Source organism: Geospiza fortis, unplaced genomic scaffold (assembly GCF_000277835.1).
Source record: "Geospiza fortis unplaced genomic scaffold, GeoFor_1.0 scaffold4670, whole genome shotgun sequence".
Taxonomy (NCBI): Eukaryota; Metazoa; Chordata; class Aves; order Passeriformes; family Thraupidae; genus Geospiza; species Geospiza fortis.
Genome location: NW_005055190.1, coordinates 1 through 12,091, shown reverse-complemented (window position 1 = coordinate 12,091; position 12,091 = coordinate 1). Strand labels below are relative to the sequence as shown.

The following is a 12,091-nucleotide window of genomic DNA, read 5'->3' as shown; positions in this document are numbered from 1 at the left end:
GTGCTGGGCAAGATAATGGAGCAGTTCCTGCTGGGAAGGAATTCAGTCCCTGCCCACCCTTTTCCAAAGGGAGTCCGAGTTGGGAAGCTTGCAAGACTGTAATAGGCATGGATGGGACTGCTCTTGGGGTGCTCTGCTGCCACCAATAGCTCTGTCCTAGGCTGCAAGAGAGGGATCCACAGGTGAATGTGGTAACCAAAGGAGATGAGCCCTGTCCAAATGAGAACAAGAAATATCCCAGCAGACCACTTCCCATCCTGCTTACATGAGCTCCTTCTCCTCTCCAGAGAAGTGCCAGCAGCCCCAGTGGGACTCACAGCTCCGGTTTAGGCCAAACCAGAGATTTTACAGGATCAGCGAAGAGGTGACACTGAGCTGCTTTGAGAAAGACACTCCTCCCCTCGCTGTGATCAGATGTGCAAACAGGAAGAATGCTTGGGAGGTGTTGGACATTTCAGGAAAATGGCACAAGTTGACACAGAACCTGAGCTGCACTACGGGTAAGCTAGGAAGCAACAGGTCTCCCCTGCTATGTGCACTTCACACTGTGGAGGTGACCTGGACATCGTGCTGTATCTGTGAGACACCTTGGGCACAGCTCAGAGTCAGGTCCCAGTTGGGAGCAGTCTCCAAGGTGGAGAGGGTTAGAAGCCTTTAGTGTGGGACAGGTTTTCTCATCCCTGCATCTCCCAGTCTCTTCCTGAGTTGTATGTCACAGGGAAGTCAGAGGGGATCCTGCCCCTCAGTTTTCACCTCTCTCCCAGTGTCCCGTATCACCTCCTTGCCCAGGCACATGCTCTTCTTCTGCTCTTGGGGGTCCCTGGGTTTCCTCATGGTGTTGAATGCGGACATTAACTACAGTTCATTATGGAAAAGCCTTGGTCCCTCTCCTGCCTGAGCATTCCCTCGCTGAGTAGGACTCTCACACCTTCTCCCTGACAGCAAAATGTCCAAAACCTCAGTGGGATGCAAGACTTCAGTTTTTGGAGAATGAAACTGAATACCCACAGAATAGAGAACTGACCCTGACCTGTCCCAAAGGCCTTGAGCCCTCTTTCCCCGAGGTCAAATGTACAATGGAAATTCAAGGAGTGAGTTCTGGAAAACCATTCTATGTGGATGCCTGGTGGGGCAGGAACAGCACAGGCGCCTGGACACGCATTGAGGGGGATGTCCTGTGTATGGGTAAGTGAGGCTGCAGCAGCTGCCCGTGTCTCCCCTCTACCCTCACCCTCCCTGGGCCCTGCTGCCTGTGCAAACTGCTGAAGAGGACAACGCAGCCAGGAGACAACAGAGCAGGCAGAACCAGCTGGGCAAGCTGAAATCTCCTGCAGTGGTTCCTGAGCAGGCCAAGTCTGGGGCTCCCAGCCGGGTGCCCAGGCCAGGGGCAGGATCCAAGGCTGCCAGCCAGGTGCCCATGGAGGTTCCATTATCTTTGCTGTGCCTCCAGGTGACACCCTGGAATGCACAGGTCTGCTTCTTCCCCTGCTGGCCCATGGATAAGGGACCTGGGGAACACCTCCTGCACCTGCAGGGGCTGGAGCAGAGGAGAATGAAGGGACCCTGATGATGCAGGGCTGGCTCAGCCCTTGCCACTGGGACAGGAGGCATTATGGGATGGACCTGGGGGAGGATCAATGCCACCCATCAGGGGATGGAGATGCAGAGCTGTCCCTGCCAGAGACACAGCTGTGCCCAGTGGGGGCATGGCAGTACATGGCACTGCTCAGGAGAGAAGCACAGGGAGAGACAGGATGGGAATCTCCCTGCTTTGGGTTGTGGGATGTGGACAGGAGTGTCCAGAGAGAAATGTGGGTGGATAGAGGCAGATTGATCAATGAGTGATTCTTCATGCTTTACAAGTTCAAGGAAAGTCCATCCCAACAAGGCTTGCCCTCAGGTCACATCCCAGCAGATGGAATGTGTCACCTTCCCTCTCCATTCATTGCCTGGAGGGGTTGCTGGGGATTTCTCTCCCACCACTCACCCATACCCCACTTCATCATCTCATCATCTCCAGCCCATCTAACACCCACTTTCACCTCTGACAGAAGGGTGCAAAAGGCCCCTGTGGGACTCCAGACTTCAACTGGCACCAGACCAGGAGAACTATGAGAAGGATGAGAAAGTGATGCTGAGCTGCCCTGAAGGTTTCCAGCCACCCTACACTGAAATCCAATGTCAGACTCAATTCCAGGATGATTATGAAACACGTGGGTACGAAGAATTTTGGCGTGGAAGAGACTCCAGCGGTGCCTGGGTCCGCATTCATTCCAGTGTGGAGTGCATCGGTAAGGGAAGGACCTGGAGCAGGATAATCCTTTGCAGGGGGAGATCCTGAGAACATCTCTGAGGGGGGGCAGCATGGGAAGCTCAGGGTTTTTCCTTGGGCACAGCACTGTGAGGATGGAGGCTGTGGAAGCAGCTCCTGCTTCCAGGCCAGGAGGAAATGTCTCCTCTTGTGCTCTCCCATGGCACCAAAGGATGGCTGCAGCCACGCAGCTCAGAGGGTTTGAGGCAGGCAGGATCCCTTTGCTGCTCCCTGTGAGCCGGGATGTTGCCCAGATAGGGCCAAACCTTCCTGGCTTCCCTCTGTTCTCCCCAAGGTGTCCTGATGTTTGACTGAACAGGAGCGCTTGTGCCACTGGAGAAATTCACCTAATGGTTGACATGCAGTTTCCTAGAGCACCCTGACCTCCAACTCCTCCTGCTCCCCTTTCAGAGGGCTGTAGCAACCACCTTCAGTCTCTCCTTTTCTATCCAACCAAGCTGGGGTGGCAGGGGCACAAAGCTGCTGGTTGTGGTGCTAAGCTGGGCAGCTCTCGTCTTCTGCCATCTGTGCTGTTTGAGAGCAAAGCCTCTGCACAAGGGGCTTGGCACAGCATTTTCCCTTTGTGCCAAAGTTGGTCTGCACCTTGTGAGTGGGAGAAGGCAGATTGTATTTTATGAGTACAGTGTCACCATTGACTTGCCTCCCAACACAACCCTGTTCTCATGGTTGTTCACGACACAGGAAACAGGTAAGTGCACAGAAATATCAGAGACAAGGAACAGTCCAGAGCTGTATCACAGGGAGGAGAATAGATGCTCCCCTCATCCCTCAGCTCAGCCTGATCATTTGCTCTGTGCAGGGATGTGCCTGGGATCAGAGCTGCTTGGGTCCTGTGGAGAGTCCTCTGGGGAGGGGGCTGGGAGAGCCCTGAGCAGGGCACAGCCCGTTCTCATTGTCCCACTCCACCCTGCACTGTTGTGCTTCCCACTGCTGCAGCACACGCAGCCTTTGCAGGGGACAAACCCCTCGTAGGGAGTCCCTGTGCAGCCTGTCCCTTGGCCAGGAGCTGCTGCAGCCTCCTGTGGCCTCAGCCCCTGCCCATGGCCCTGTGTGTGACCCCATGGTCTGTGCTTGCAGTGCCGGACAAACCGGAGCAGCTGTGGCTGGATCCCGACAGGGGCTCTCTCAGGTGGAACACACTGTTTGGTCTCATGTGGAACAGAGCAAGATCCCCACACACGGGGTGATCCTCTCTCCCAGAAGAAACCTAGGGACACAGGTGTGCACACTTGCACATACCCTTTGCCATTCTTGGGGCCATTGCCAGCAGAAGGCCAGGCTGTGGCACTCACCCCTGCCTCTGTGCTTGTTGCAGGGCAGACTGTGGGCCAGTGGCATTGGATTGTGATTGGACTGGTTGTGCTGCTGGCAGTCATCCTTGTGGTTGCTGTCATCCTATGGCTAGTGCACTCCAGGGGGGGGGGGGAGGGAGAGGGTCAGCAGGTGCGAAGGGGACAGGGTCAGCAGGTACATACACAATGCCAGTTTCTTACTCTCTTTTGCCTTTCCAGGAAAAGGAAGTACTTGCCCAACAAAACTAAGGAGGATAATTAAAAAGGTAGGAAAATGCAGTTCTGCAGACAACCATCGCAGAGGGACTATCAGGCTGTGGGGCAAGTGGGATGAGAGCAGCAATCTCCCAGGAGAACCTGAGTTTCAGGAGAAGCAGCACTTTGTACACTGCACTGATACATCTCCTGATTTGCCTTAGCTGGGGATGATCAGGATGGCTCTGCCCACTGAGCCCCACATGGAGGCAGAGCCTGGTCCCAGGCAATGCTCCCTGCCTGCAGCAGGGACAGCGTGAGCAAAGACAGCATCCTGAAGGCTCAGGGCTTTGAGTGACCCATGTCTGTGCCGTCCCTGCCGGGGATCTGCAGGGAGGGGTCTCAGGAGGGCCAGGACCTCAGCACTGACAGCACCTCCAAGGCCCTGTGGTTGGGCACAGCTGGCACGGAAGGGTTGGGCTGTGGCAGGCACTGCCGTGTGCCCCAGCCTGTCTCTGACACTGGGTGCCCTTTTTCTCCACAGGTGAAGGTGGCTAGGCAGGACATCAGGCACTTCAGCCTCAGCCAGGACCATGGAGACATCCAGAGCAGTGAGGACATGGAGAAAACGGGAAGGATAACTCCAGCCCAGTGCTGATGGCCGCCATGTCCCCGGGCTCTCCTGTGACTGTGACCAGCATGGGGTTCCCGTGAAATTCATCCAATTCAGCAGGGCAAGAGGAAAACAGAAGACCCAGGAGAGCTGAGCTTTTTCATTCCTCAGCCCCTTCACCTCCCAGGGTTTGATTACTGCTTTTGCAAGGCCTTTGAATCGGTCTTTCTGTAATCCTTTTATTTAGGCTTTGCTTTCATTTTTGCATTCCTGGAAGCAGGACTTGTATGCCAGATTTCCCAGTCCCAGATTCACACAGGCTCAGGTTGATGGCATTCTCCTGCAGTCCTCTGGGTTCCCAACACTTCTACCCTCTCTGTTGATATTCAGCCAAACCCAGGGCTTTGCTTGGTCTGGCTGGACTGCTTTGTGACTCTGCCTGTTCTGTCTGGTCAAGAAATAAAGGGTTATAGTTTGGAGGGACTGCCTGTCCCACACAGCTTCTGCCTGCTCCCCTCATTGCCCCTGTGGGGTGATATTCCCCTGCAGGGAGCTGACTGTGCCTTGTTGAGGGGAGCCACGAGCAGGGCTGCTGTGATCCTGTATTCCCTTGGTGCTGCCTGACGGCTTTTCTGACCTACTGAGCTGAGCGGGACAGCTCTAATGTGAGTTTGGAGCAGATGTGTGGTGGGAATCCATCAGGGGTGATGGCTCTCCACACACATTTTGGCCAAGAGTGTATTCTGTGCCCATGCTGTGGTATCTCTGTGCTTTCAGCTCCCTTGTTGCCCCTGTGCCAGGTCACCTGGAAGAAAAGCAAAGATCAGGGAGCACCACCACCATGGCCTTTATTGCTGAGACACAGGACAGAAAGCCATGGGGTCACTCCTGGTTCTGAAGTCTCCTGCCTTTGTTTCTGTGGTGCTGCTTGAAGCACATCCAGGATATTCACCTTGAGACACCATAGCCTGGGATTGCCATGCTGCAGCCACAGGCTGATGGGAGAGCCTCAGTGGAGCTGGTAGGGCAGTGGCACTTGCAGCAGCAACAGGAAGATGCAGCCCCAGGAAGACACTGTGTGGGGTTTGAAGGACCAGTTTAGCCCTGCAGGATCATGGGTTGTCCCATTCTTGGCTCTTGCTGACTTTGGGCTTCATGCTTCTCCCACAGGTGGAGAGATATCCTGTGCTCCTGAGCACCATGGACCTTACAGCAGTGTGGGACTTCTCTGACCAAACACAATGTGGGTGTTGGTGCTACCCCACTGTCCTTGGGGCTACCTGAGGGGACAAGGGAACCTGGATGGGACAGCTGTGCTCTTCATCCTTGGCAAGGAAGCATAGGTGAAGAAGTCCTGGTGCCTCTGCTCTGGTCTTCATGCTCAGGTTGTGATTTCAGATTAAGTTCCTGCACAAATGCTGGGCAGAGGGTCAGGTTCCCATTTCAACACTTGGCCACAATTTGGAGACACTCTAGCCTGTGTTCTCCAGCCACAGAGGACCCTTGGGGTGGTTTTTCAGGAGAGTGAAGCATCTTGGGGTCATGCATATCCCTTTATTTCCCCCTTGCTTCCACTGTTATGGATGAAGGGCTGTCCAGGGAGTCAAAGTCCCATCCAGAGACAGGCTGTGGTCATGCCCCTACTTGAAATTGCCATAGGTTTCAAATGAATTCAAATAACTCAGGGCTAGTTCATAGCAGAGCCCATACTGTTCCTGTGGATAAAAGGATGCACATGAGGCTCTGGTGGACCAAGCCCTGCACTGGCATGTCAGCATTGGTCTCCAACAGCTTCCTGACACAGGGCATGCCACACTCAGGTGCAGTCCACCCTCCCCCTCCCAGCTGGAGTCCACCATCCATAGCTGAGAAATCCAGGCATGTGCTCCAGGAGCTGGAAGGATGGGCTACACCAGCACTGGAGCCAGCTGGATTTGGCAGGAGAGCCAACATCCATGACACCAAGTGTTAAGCAGGCAGGTGGACCAGAAAGGGGCCACTCATCATGCAGGATGCTTTGGTGCCCCCTCAGTTCTGCAGAACCTGCCACGGAGGGAGTGGCTGTGTCCCAGCAGCTGAAACTGGAGCTTTCAAAGATCTCATTGGCACCTGGCCTCAGGATGATCTGAGCACAGAGGGGCTAGGGCAGCTACTGGGGCAATGCAAGATACGGCTCTTGTTGTGCTGCTGCCATCCACCTGGGTTAGAAGTCAGCACCTACCACATTTTTAATGAACTGTCTCCGCCTCCTCTTCAGCATCCTCACAGCCTGGGACACATCCACCATGCCCTCGCTTTGGATCTGCTCACACAGGAAACCAGCAGCACAGAAGATCCCACTCCGGCTGGCTCCGTCCCTGTGGAAGAGGGCAAGCTTCATTTGCTCTGCGATGGCAGGTGGCAGGGCTGAGCCTCAGAGGTGTCCCCCTGCACCCCCACACTCTCAGGATGATCTTGGCCACACATCCCACACCCAGCCAGGCTCCACAGGGAAGCCTTCCTCCCTCAGCCTAGCTGAATTCATATCCACACATCCACCCAAGATGGAGCTGTCCCCAGTGTCACTGACACAGGCTGAGTTGTGCCCAGCTCTGTGCCACGGCTGCTCCTCCAGGAGACATCACTCACCAGCAGGTGACAAGGATGTGTCCATCCTGGCTCTGCCGATGGTGTGTCTCCACCTTCCCCAGCAGGCTGATGATGGTGTCAGGGTGGGGGGGAAGGTGCTGCTGCATGGGCCAGTCTGTCAGTTGATGTAACCGGATTTCCACTGCAGATTTCTTGGGCTAGTGGGGAAGAAAGACAGGGGGCTGGGCAGAGCAGAGGCCTATTGGCTTCATGGAGGGAAGGGGAGGGACGGTGCATGCCAGTCCTGGCTCAGCCACGCACACTGGATCAAGGGAGCAGCCCCACGGTGGGACATGCCACTCCAGACTTTGCTCTTCTCCACCAACTGCTCCGAGAGCAACAGACAGAGCATGAGAGAAGAGCTGAGCTCCAGGTGCAGCTCGGACTGACACCAGTCCTTGTGTCCAGCTGCATGCAATAGTTCCCCTTTCATGAACCACTGAGGTGTACAAACTCCAACCACAGCTGCTGTCCTCCAGTTGGAAAGGCACACAAAACCACCTCTGAGTTCTACTTCTGCCTGCAGCCTCACTTCCTTGGGATTAACCTCTCTGCCAAGGCAAAAGACTCTGCTGTGGCCAGTGCCCTGCCAGGACCCCCCCAGATCCTCTGCCATCTCTGGCTGGGACTTTGACCCCAAATTAAAGCCTATTGACAGCTGCTCCTCCCAGCTCATGCAAAGATTCTTGTCAAAGGAGTTTGCCAGCTCTGAGCAAAGGGCCCACCTGCTGCCTGTTGCTGAGGACAAGTGTCCAGGTTGTGAAGCCAGCCCCAGGCTCCTCTGAGATCAGCTGCACATGGAAGCGGCCATAGTCATCTTCGCCCTGGCTGGGCCAGAACTGCACGTACGTCTGGGGGAGGGCGAGAGGTGCCTGATCACACATGGCCCCGCCTGCACGCAGGGCAGAGCTCGGCCCCTCACATGGGGGGGCTCACACCAGCCCCTCGCCCATAAGCCACATGCACATGGCTCTGCCAGACACTTGCCGGGCACCAACCCAGCGCTGCAGCCAGACAATAACATTCCATTACACAGGACACCTGGGTAGGGGTAACAAAACCCGAGGGATGCTCATTTGCACTGAGACCAAGGACAGCCCCCTGCTGTGGAGCTGGGACTGTCCTCAGGGCTCTCCCAGGTGGAGCCCCCAAGCTTGCAGTAGGTCCTGGTGCAAGCAGGGCTCTCATGGTAAGATCCTTGCAGGGCCAAACACAGCAATCACACTGCTCGGCCCCACAGGGAACCAGGAGAGGGGAGAGCTGTCAGAGCTTGGGCTGCTGACCTTGTCCAGCTCCTGGAGTTCATTCAGCACAACTACCGATGTGCAAGTGTAATCCCAGACCAGAGCCCAGAAATCCACCAGCGTGGTGGGGAAAGGCAGCTGTGTGATGATGATTCTCTCCTCCTCGGTGTACGTCTGCAAAAGACAGGACGATGTGTGTGGGGAGAGTCCCACAATCCCCGAGAGCCCTTCCCACAGCGGGAACGGCTCCCTCCCGCCCTGCTGACATGGAGAAGGCCCAGGCCAGCCCCGCCCTGCTCAGAGCAGCTGATGTTAGCGCCCCGCTGCCCTCTCAGCTCATCGCAGCCGGGCTCGGCTCGCAGCGGGCTGGGGCTGGCACACGCTGGCCAGCAGTCACCGCGCAGCAGCCCGAGGGCTGGGACACCACCCCCGGGCGGGGGGCTCTGCCCTGGCCTGGAGCGGGGCTGCGCAGGAGCGCCGCGGCTGGCCCGCGCAGCTCCCGCTCCCGCGGCGGCCGCGGCCTTACGCTGGCAAAGACGGCGTTGATGTAAGCTGGCGAGCCGTCTGCGTTCACCGAGGACATCAGGATGGGCCGGCAGGAGTCCGCTGCGGAGGCAAGGAGCAGACAGGGGGAAATGATGGATCGTTCCCTCCCTACAGAGAGGCAGGGGCTTTCCCTGCAATAGGTACAGCCAACATAGCTCCCTGCAGCATGGGTTGGAGACGATTGAACGGACAGGTACCACCACACCCACGGCTGTGACAGCTCAGGGCACCCTGACGAGGGATGCCCAAAGCCCTGTGGCTGGGCCACAGCAGATCCACCCTCCTCATCGCTCCCTGATGTGCCTCATCTGAGCTTCTCCACTGGGGAAGTTTAGACCAGGGACATATTAACCCCAGGTGTACCTCATGTACCTCCAACAGGCTCAGAAGGAATCAGCCTAATCTGTATTCATTATCTACTAAACAGAATACAACAACTGGACCCTGAGCCCAACCTGTCAGTGTCATGTGCCGGGGAGGGAAGCAGCAGGAAAGCATCGTTCCCCCCATGCTGCTGTCAGGCTCTGGCTTTAGAGCAAGAGGCTGCCCAGCCCTGCCAGTGTTACCTGGCAAGATCCCTGGCTTGCGGTTCTTGGGTTGGTTTCTGGGTTTCTCTGCTTCTCTGCATGGCAGGAGCTGGAACAACTCAGAAAATCTCTGCAGGGCCTATGGAGATGATTCACCCAAGTCAGTCCTGCCTGTCAGCAACTCACCTTCTTGGGCCACTGCAGAGAAATGATCCCCCACCTCCATCCCACTGCTGGGACGGGAGCAGGGAGGGGGCTGGCATCACAGATGAGCCCCCACAGCACCAGTGCACGGTCTCCTGGTGGTACCTTGAACTCCTTCTCCAGGGCGCTGTTGCAGCCTGAGGTCTCATGGTCTCGCAGGGTGTGCACGCGGCTGGCGATGCTCTCCACGGGCACCCCAGTGCTGCCGCAGAGCAAACCTTCCAGAAGCGCCTCGTACAGGAAGCTGTACTGCTCCTGCGGGAGGACACGGCTCAGCTGCACGCTCTGGAGCCAGTCCAGGAGGAACCCTGGAGCTCCAGATCACCGGCTGTCCTCAAACTGTGCCAGAAGCGAGCCAGGTTCATCCTTCACCTTCCTGCTGCGCATCCCTGAGGCCAGACACTTCTCATTGCAGGCAGCCCTGCTTTGGGACACAGCCAGCAACTCCAGCAACCCAGGCCAGATCATCTTCCTCACGTTTACCGCTCCCTCTCAGGCCAGACCCCTGCTCTGGGGAAGGCAGCCTGGAAAACCTGTGGACTGGTTAGACCTTGTGCAAGAGGCTGCTTGGTCCAGCCCAACCTGGTTTTCTCTGAAGGAGCCCAGCACTAAGCAGATCATGGACACACAGTCCCTAGGCCAGGACACTGCTGCCCAGGAGGTGCCACGGGGGGCAGACATCCTGAAAGCCGGGAGGGACAGGTGGACTCTCGTTCATCATCTTTGCCTACAAGACGGCCCTCCTGTGTCAGGGTGACTGATACATACAAATGCTGCTGATACCTCAGAGAGTCTCAGGGAAATGTAGATTCCAGCTAGCTTTGGACACAGCATTGAGAAAAGATCCTTCACTCTCCATCCCCTGGTAGCCCTAGTCCCTGTGGCTAGATCAGGAACAGCATGGCTAATGTGGCTTTGCATGCCACATCCCTGGGAAGGGTGGTGTTGACAGCAAAGGATTAAAAGCAGCAGAAAGGTTTTTCATTCAGAAGGAGCATGGTGGATTGTCTCAAGTGGCCTTACAGCTGGGAGTACCAAGGTCTGGAAAATGACAGTGTGAGAAATCCTATATACTGTGTATAAACAGCCAACTGCTGTTTATCCTCTCTCTGCTTTGGGGAGTAGAATCTGTGTAGAGGGAACACTGGTGTTTACAAAGACCTGGAGCCCATTGTCATGAACATGGTTGAGCTCTCTGTTTTGGGACACATCAAAGACCAGAGGTCACAAAGACACAGAGGAGATCACAGCCCAGCTGGGAAACTACAGGTGCACAGGCCTTTGTTAAATGGGTGAAAAGAGCAGCCCCAGTGTCCCCCAGGATGGACTGAGCCTGATGGTGCTGGTGTTCCCACTTATGTGTTACCTCCTGGCATCCTCCAGCTAGTGAGGTAATGAATAAATTTCCTCTGGGCATTTCAGCCATGGTTTTGTGGTTGTTCTGGCCACTCGCCTGTGTTGACTCCCACAGGTGGGCATTGGATCTGCAGCCCGAGGCGTGGAGGGAGCAGATTCCTCACCTTGGTCTGCACCATGCTGACCCGCTGCTCCCGCAGCTGCTGCACACAGCGAAACACATCCACCTTGCCCTCAGCCTTGCCCATCTTCAAGAGGAAGTCCAGGGCGATGAAGGTGCCCGTGCGCCCGATGCCGGCACTGAGGACACAGCACCGCGGGTCAGCGCTGCCCCCGCTGGCCGTGCCCCAGCAGCCAGACAGCCCCAGCGCGGTACCTGCAGTGCACCAGCACGGGGCCTGCAGGCGCTTCCAGCGCCCTCTTGTTCACCACCTCCACCAAGCACAGCAGCTGCGACGGGTTTCTGGGCACCCCGTGGTCCGGCCACAGCAGGTAGTGAAACTGCTCCACTGCTCTTGGCAGAGCACAGCCTGCCTGCAGAAAGGGAGACACAGCTGGCAACAGGGAGCTGCAAGCAACCAGGGAGCTTGTGTCAAGTGATTGCCTGCCAACAAGGAGGAGGCAGTGGAGAAAACCACTTGAGAGGGGCACCAGCACAGAGTGCTCCCTCCAGCACCACACCATAAGGACTGCTCCACTAGAGCTCCTCAGACACTAAAGGGCAGAGTCACCCATCCCACAGCCACACCATTCATTTTGTCCTCTGCTTCACCGTGAGCAGTGAACGCAAAGCAGGAAAAGCAGCTCGTGCCCCAGAGGGAAATGATACAATTCACAGCTTAGGGTATTTCCACTGTCATCAAAAAGCCCTGGCTTGCCCAGAAAAGATGTACCCTAAGGCTGTTGCTACACTGATGTGAATGTAGTCACTTGTTACCAGCCCATTGTGATTTTCCCTAAACATCACATTCACTTGGCATGAACTAATGCTACATCTTACCATCAGGTGCTCTTGGAGTTTTACGTTTCAGCTACATATTGCTCTGGGCAAGACAAGAAAGGACAGAAATATGCATAACTGCAATTTCTTCATATTGTGCCTGTTTTCCCTCCTTGCAACTCCTTCAGTTTCTGCCCTTTATCTCAGGTGGAAT

General features: G+C 56.0%; 1 protein-coding gene and 1 long non-coding RNA gene across 2 annotated transcripts; one reads left to right on the top strand and one right to left on the bottom strand.

The window, feature by feature from the left end:
• The first annotated feature begins 438 nt into the window (after positions 1 to 438).
• Positions 439 to 2,292, top strand: LOC115949237. The gene is made up of 3 exons (XR_004082806.1): positions 439 to 500; positions 943 to 1,185; positions 2,052 to 2,292. It is a non-coding gene; the product is annotated as an uncharacterized LOC115949237 (long non-coding RNA).
• Positions 2,293 to 5,255: 2,963 nt separating this feature from the next.
• On the bottom strand, positions 5,256 to 11,471 carry LOC102043275 (receptor-type tyrosine-protein phosphatase mu-like; the record flags this gene model as incomplete). Its single annotated transcript, XM_031065753.1, has 10 exons — positions 5,256 to 6,147; positions 6,654 to 6,789; positions 7,061 to 7,218; positions 7,786 to 7,911; positions 8,344 to 8,478; positions 8,831 to 8,910; positions 9,417 to 9,516; positions 9,687 to 9,836; positions 11,102 to 11,237; positions 11,314 to 11,471. Coding segments are annotated over 10 exons (1,254 nt in total), but the record flags the coding sequence as incomplete, so codon positions are not given.
• Between the last annotated feature and the right edge of the window lie 620 nt (positions 11,472 to 12,091).